A 6,227-nucleotide genomic window follows, 5' to 3' on the forward strand; every position below is an offset into this window, starting at 1 on the left:
AAGCAGTCGCTGAGTTGACTACTCACCAACACCACCTATGGTCATCCGTAGCAGGATTAATAGCAAAAGAAGGAATATGCAAAATCTAAACAACAAACATATCATAACTATGTATAAAATGAAAATAAAAACCTATGCATTTAATTCATACATATTACATGATTCTTATTACTTAACTTTTTATTTTAACTAACAGAAAAGTCGACGCTTTTATTACTTAACTCATATATAAACAACGATTTTGCCTTTATTTTATAAGAATCTTAGTCTATAAATAATGAAAATGATAATTTTATTAAGGTATTATGATTTTCATTAATAAGTGAGGATTTCCTTGCAAATAAATAAAGGGTTGGAGGAAGTGTCTGACACATATATTCTTTCCCATTCATCTTGCTAGAAAGATTTCTTATGTAGAAGGATTATTACTTGAATCAGATAATGGAAACCTTAAAGCTTATCTCTATGCATTTTTCTTTCTTTCTTTTAAATTCTTGTTCTTTGTTTATTCCTGCTAGAAAGATTTTTGTGTCACCCAACGAAGCAATAGATTGCTATGATGAAAAGGAGAGCTTTGTCCCAAAGAAAATTCAATATTTTGTCTACAGTATGGAACTAAACTACATGGCAAAGAGGTTGATAAGAATTATAAGGAATTTTTTAGAGGGTTCATAGGATCATTCCACATTTTGAATTTTTTGAAAATGGATCTTTTGATTTGATAATTTGTAGACATCTACCAGGCTTCAGATTACTTCAACTCCGGCAATTAATGAAACTTGCCTTTGTAAAAATGCAGTGGAAACTCCTCAACCTCATTGTGCCTCGATGTGAATCTCTATGATCAAATGCTTTTCTTATGGAGATTGATGACGCATAGAATCCAACAAGCTTTTAGATCACTCACTCACTTGGATTCATATATATAACTCAAGTCTTATGTATGTACAAACCTAACACCTAAACTGTAATATTTACATGCATACCACTGAACTCTTATGTATATACAAACCTAACACCTAAACTTCAATTTGTACATGCACAACACATTACCTATGCAAAAAGGCTCATTTCACTTGTCAAAAATTAAAATGAAAAAGATTGGTGCAAAAAGAATTACTTTCCTCAATGTACTCTTATTGGAGCGAAGCAGAAGGATGAGAAATATGAAACTTTTGATAGTCTTTGTTTACCTTCCCAGCTAGCTCTAATGGCGGTTGTATCGCGAAGGGACATTTGGGAAAGCAAGGAAAGGGGAGAGGGAAACTGTAAGGGAGAACGGGGGTTTCGGCCAAAACCTTGAGGGCGAGAAAGGGGAAGAGGGAAAGGAAAGAGCGAGGGTTTCGGGCAGAGGGGAAGACAGAGAGTGCGAAGAGAAAGAAGTGAAATTTAGAGCACGAGATGAATAAATTTGGTCATTTGTATTGGATTTATATCGATGCTAACAAATAAAGTTTTTGCATCGGTTAGTTAGACGCAAATTCGACGCTGATTCCGTTATAATTCCAAATACACTCTCACCTATTTCATAGTGTTTTTTCCGTCGAATTTCCAGACGAAAATTGGATGCAAAATCCGACGCAAATATTATTCTTCGCTTTACGGCCGCAAATCCAATGCAAATATCGGACACTAACTACAGCATCCCCTCTATGAAAGGGATAAATAAGAATATGATATGCTATGAGATCATTCTTTTTAAAAAATTGCTTCAACTTATCATATAATCATCAACTATAACATCACATTACAACATTAACTTACGAAGCCATCCCAAAATGCAAATAATGCCTTGGATGGATAAAAGTAAAAGAGAATAATGGTGTAGAATATATATTAAAAATGAGTCGTGATGAACACAACAATACAAAGAAGTAGAAAGAAGATAGATAGTAAGGAAGACTTCGTCGTAACTATAAAGACTTTATTATTGGTCATACCATTCCTCTATTGAAGATGAAAAGAAGTTATGGGGTTAGGCCAATGTTGCTCTTATATATCATTCAATGAACAGGAGCAACATTTACTGAATAATTTATAATATTAACATATTATCTATTATATTATAGCTATTATAATTGCACTTTTAATATCAAACTTGCACCTTGATATATTATAATTGTTATATTACAACTTATTTGAATAATGCTCAAATTTTGTTCAAATTATATATATTTTTAATGGACTTAAATAAACAGTCTGCAATTAAAAGAGGTAATTACATAAAAAATAGACATTTTTTTAACATTTTAGTTCAGAAATCTTGTTAAATTCAACTGATAATTTTGTACATTCTATAATTTGAGTTCTAGCTTTGGGCTTACCACCACTACACCTAATTTATTGTAATTAAATGTTCTGCGCTGCTTTGCTATTTCATCCGAAACAGTCACGTTGTTGATCAGTGTAAATAGAAACAAACTGTAAGCCATAGCTGTGTTTCACTCAAATAGCTCATCAGATGTGTGCAGAAAACACAGCAAGTTCAGGACATATTTGTAATTCAGGTTTTGCATACTTATATCATGCTGCGGCTGTAACTTGATGATCATTAAACCAAAATACTTCATCAACAAAGCTCACATGCTGCGCCCAGCCTGCCGCCTTTGTTGTGAGTCCTGTCAGCCCATTGCAGGATTTTGGGGGAGAATTGCCCTCGTAAGCATTGCATATATAAACTTCAAAGTTTTCATAATCCTGCAAGATGTTTATAGATCATGCCATTTAAAATAAAAATAATAATAAGTTCATCATACTGGACTATATATATATATATATATATATATAATATTTTTACATAAATACCACTCAATTCCTATGTATTTATATATGTAGCACCTAAACTTCAACTTCTGCGTACATACCACCTTAAAAATGTGTTTTTCACTTTTTAAAAGTGAAAATGGTTGTAATTGTGATGTGATGTGAAAGACCTGGGTGGTCCAAATTTAAGAGAAACAGTTTAGGTGTTAGATATGTAAATAGAAATGAATTGGGTGATATGTATGTAAAAGTCCCTACGTGATGATACGACTTTGGTGAAGTTTATAGATATGTAAATACATAGGAATATATTTATAGATCAGGCTTTTGAAATAAAAAAATAAAACAAAATAAAATAAAATAAAGGAAAATTTACATTGGTACCACACAATTTTTATGGATTTACATATCTAATACCTACCTAAACTCTTATATTTACATTTATATATATCTTTGATTTTATAAACCTGTGCATAAAAAGGCACATTTGACTTCTAAAGAGTTGGCAAAAATTATATTTTTGATGTGATGTTAAAAATTTGAGTGTTATGAATGTAAATATTAAATTTTAGGAGTTAGATAGTTAGATATGTAAATGTAAATACTAAATACATAAGAATTGTTTGCTATGTATGTGAATGTCCCAAAAATAAATAAAAATAAGCTCATTGATACTGGACCATATATGTTAATACGACTTGTTTGGAAGTATGGGAGTGAAACTTACATCATAGAGTGGCTGCCCATTCACTACCACCCAAGGAACATATGTATGGGGAGGCTGCAGAGCATCAGTTTGTGCAGCATACTTTAGTTCAAGCTACCAAAACAAATTTTAAATCATATTAGAATTATTTATGCTCCCAGGACTCAAAATTATATATATATATATATATATAGTATAGCAGAATATTTGAAGCTGCAAAACAACAAAGGTTATGCAAAGTGTAGAAAATTAAATAGAAGGCTGCAAAAATAAGAAATCACAAAGCGATGGAACAAAGATGAAAGGGGGAAGAAGTGTAAATTAAACATCCATAAGTTCTGAAAAAACACAAAATCTGAAAAAATAATTAAATAGAAGGCTGCAAAAATAAGAAATCAAAAGGCAATGCTGATGTTATAAACTAACAGTTGTAGATACAAATATGAAGCGGAAAAAGCTATAAATTAAAAATCCATAAGTTCTCAAATAACAAAAAATCTGAGGAAAAAAAAACGTTAAATACTCCAACATCTCCTCTGATGCCAACCCAATTAAAGAAATCATGCAGAACTCGTTACGCCAGCAGCCGGTTTGGCAAAAAGGTATTTTATATATCTATCCAGTTCTATTAAAATAGCACTAGCTTGTTATTTACATATTTTTGGGAAATCCAGAGGCATGTTATTTCTCTTTCTTCAGGCATTGTTGTCACCGCCTATAAATAAGTGATTGTATTGGCCATGGATAAATAAACAAGTCTTCTTCATTCTCGTGTGGAGCCGTGAAAAGATGATAAATAAACAATTTTTGTTACTAATAAGCCTCATCCCCAACTTCGAATTAGGAGCAAAGAGATGGAAATCAGTCCCATAATTAGTTTCATGTTTTCGCTCTGACAAAATTAAACTCTCTATTTCAAAATCCAAGGACTAAATTGATATTAATGACATAACTTCAATCAAGAACGCATCTCGTTCAAGGCTTACAACTCAACATTTACCATTCTAAAAGCTTCTATTATTTATTTACAAACTCCATTGTCCACCCCAATTCATTTTCCCCAACCCAAAAAAAAGGCATCACATTCCCATTTATGGGAAGCTCATCTTTTATTCATATAAGGAAACCACTTTAGTTTCTCATAATCATCATATTCATGGTTCTCAGATTCAACATTTGATTGAATATTTAGATGTATTCACTAGATCAACACCACTAACCCACAGTGTGATATCAACGATTACATTACCTTACAACTCAACTCTAAACCTATTAATGTTTGACGATATTGCTATTCGCATTTCAAAAAATATTTCATCAAAAAATTAGTCAAAGAAATGCTCGACTTCAATGTCATTTGTTTGAGTCAATAGTCTATTTTCTTTTCCAATATTACCCATAGTGAAAAAAAAGATGCTACTTAATATTTTCATGTAAACCATCGAGCTCTAAACTAGCTTATCGTGGTACATCATTTTCCTATGCTCATGGTAGCGAACTCTTAGATGAATTCTTTGGTGCCACATACCATTAAAAACTAGATTTATGTGCTCGAATTCATTAAATTCATATGAATGATTCTGACATTCCTAAATTGGCTTCGCACTCACCAAGACCACTACAAGTTCTTTGTTATGTCATTTGATTTATCTAATGCACCAGCTACTTTTCAAAAAACTATGAAGAACGTTCAAAAGTCGTATATGTGATGCTTCGTATTACTATTTTTAAATGACATACTTATTTATAACAAATCTTTATGTAATCATGTCACCCATATAAAAATAATTTTGAATTGCCTATGAGCACATCGGCTTTTTCCAAAATTTTCTTAATGTGTTTGAAGATCAGCACAATTTCCTCTTGGCGTTCTCTTGAGATATTAAAAAATATACGCTCTTTGTTGGCTTATCCGGATATTACTAATGATTAAAGAATCTGTGCTCCATTAAGCTGACTCCAAATCTTTGGGATAAGGTTGATGATGATGATGATGATGATGATGATGACGATGATTTTCTAACAGATAATACATGCCGCAAAAGAAACCAGATAAACGCATGCATAAACAAGTTTTCCAATGAATTCAAAATGAAACAAAATTTTACAAATGTCCTTTTTTTCTCCAGAAAAACTGACGCAATACATTTTTTTTTCATGAAATGACAATACAAATAGAATCAAGTCTTTTTCAAAGAATGTAATACTCAAAAGGAACACGAGGAAAATACGCACAAAGAAGTTCCCACTTAAAAACAGAAAGGAAAATTTAACAACAGTGACCTTATTCCCATATCCGCTGTTGTAGCAATCAGAGACAGCTTCTGAATTCAGCCCAGTTTCCAGGAAGCAAGATTCCCACTGCTTGTACTTGTGCTTAAATACCAAATTCTCAACGCAATATATGAACTTGAAATGTTCCGTCTGTATTGAATTTGAAAAAGCATATCAAAATATCATATGGGAATTTCATTAAAGTTTTGAAAATTAACGGGAGGTCATCAAATAACTCGAAGAAATGTAAAAGATGGAATTATAGACCCCAGGCAAGGAAAGTAACATGGAAGTAAAAATAGAAGAATGATAAATAACAAAAACTGCAATCACAGGAAATTATAAATTGTTAAGGTCAATTACATCTAGGTCCCTACACCCCAAATGCATGTAGATCCTGTTATGGTATGGCTCATATACCGTATAGGGACAGACGCGGAACGAAGCGGAGCGGAGCGGAGCGGAGCGGAGCGGAAGAATCTGT

At 32.3% G+C, this 6,227-nt stretch overlaps 1 protein-coding gene across 1 annotated transcript in view; it reads right to left on the bottom strand.

The window, feature by feature from the left end:
• Nucleotides 1-2,247: 2,247 nt before the first annotated feature.
• The window catches only part of LOC110028356 (gamma-interferon-inducible lysosomal thiol reductase-like), a 16,554-nt gene continuing 12,574 nt past the window's right edge, over nucleotides 2,248-6,227 (bottom strand). The window contains exons 3-5 of the mRNA XM_020730175.1: nucleotides 5,753-5,893; nucleotides 3,491-3,583; nucleotides 2,248-2,697 (exon numbers count right to left, since the gene is read on the bottom strand). Coding sequence (XP_020585834.1) covers nucleotides 2,524-2,697; nucleotides 3,491-3,583; nucleotides 5,753-5,893 — 408 coding nt within the window. The 3' untranslated portion in view covers nucleotides 2,248-2,523. The remainder of the gene's footprint in view (nucleotides 2,698-3,490; nucleotides 3,584-5,752; nucleotides 5,894-6,227) is intronic.

This window comes from Phalaenopsis equestris, unplaced genomic scaffold, assembly GCF_001263595.1.
Source record: "Phalaenopsis equestris unplaced genomic scaffold, ASM126359v1 Scaffold000511, whole genome shotgun sequence".
Classification (NCBI taxonomy): Eukaryota; Viridiplantae; Streptophyta; class Magnoliopsida; order Asparagales; family Orchidaceae; genus Phalaenopsis; species Phalaenopsis equestris.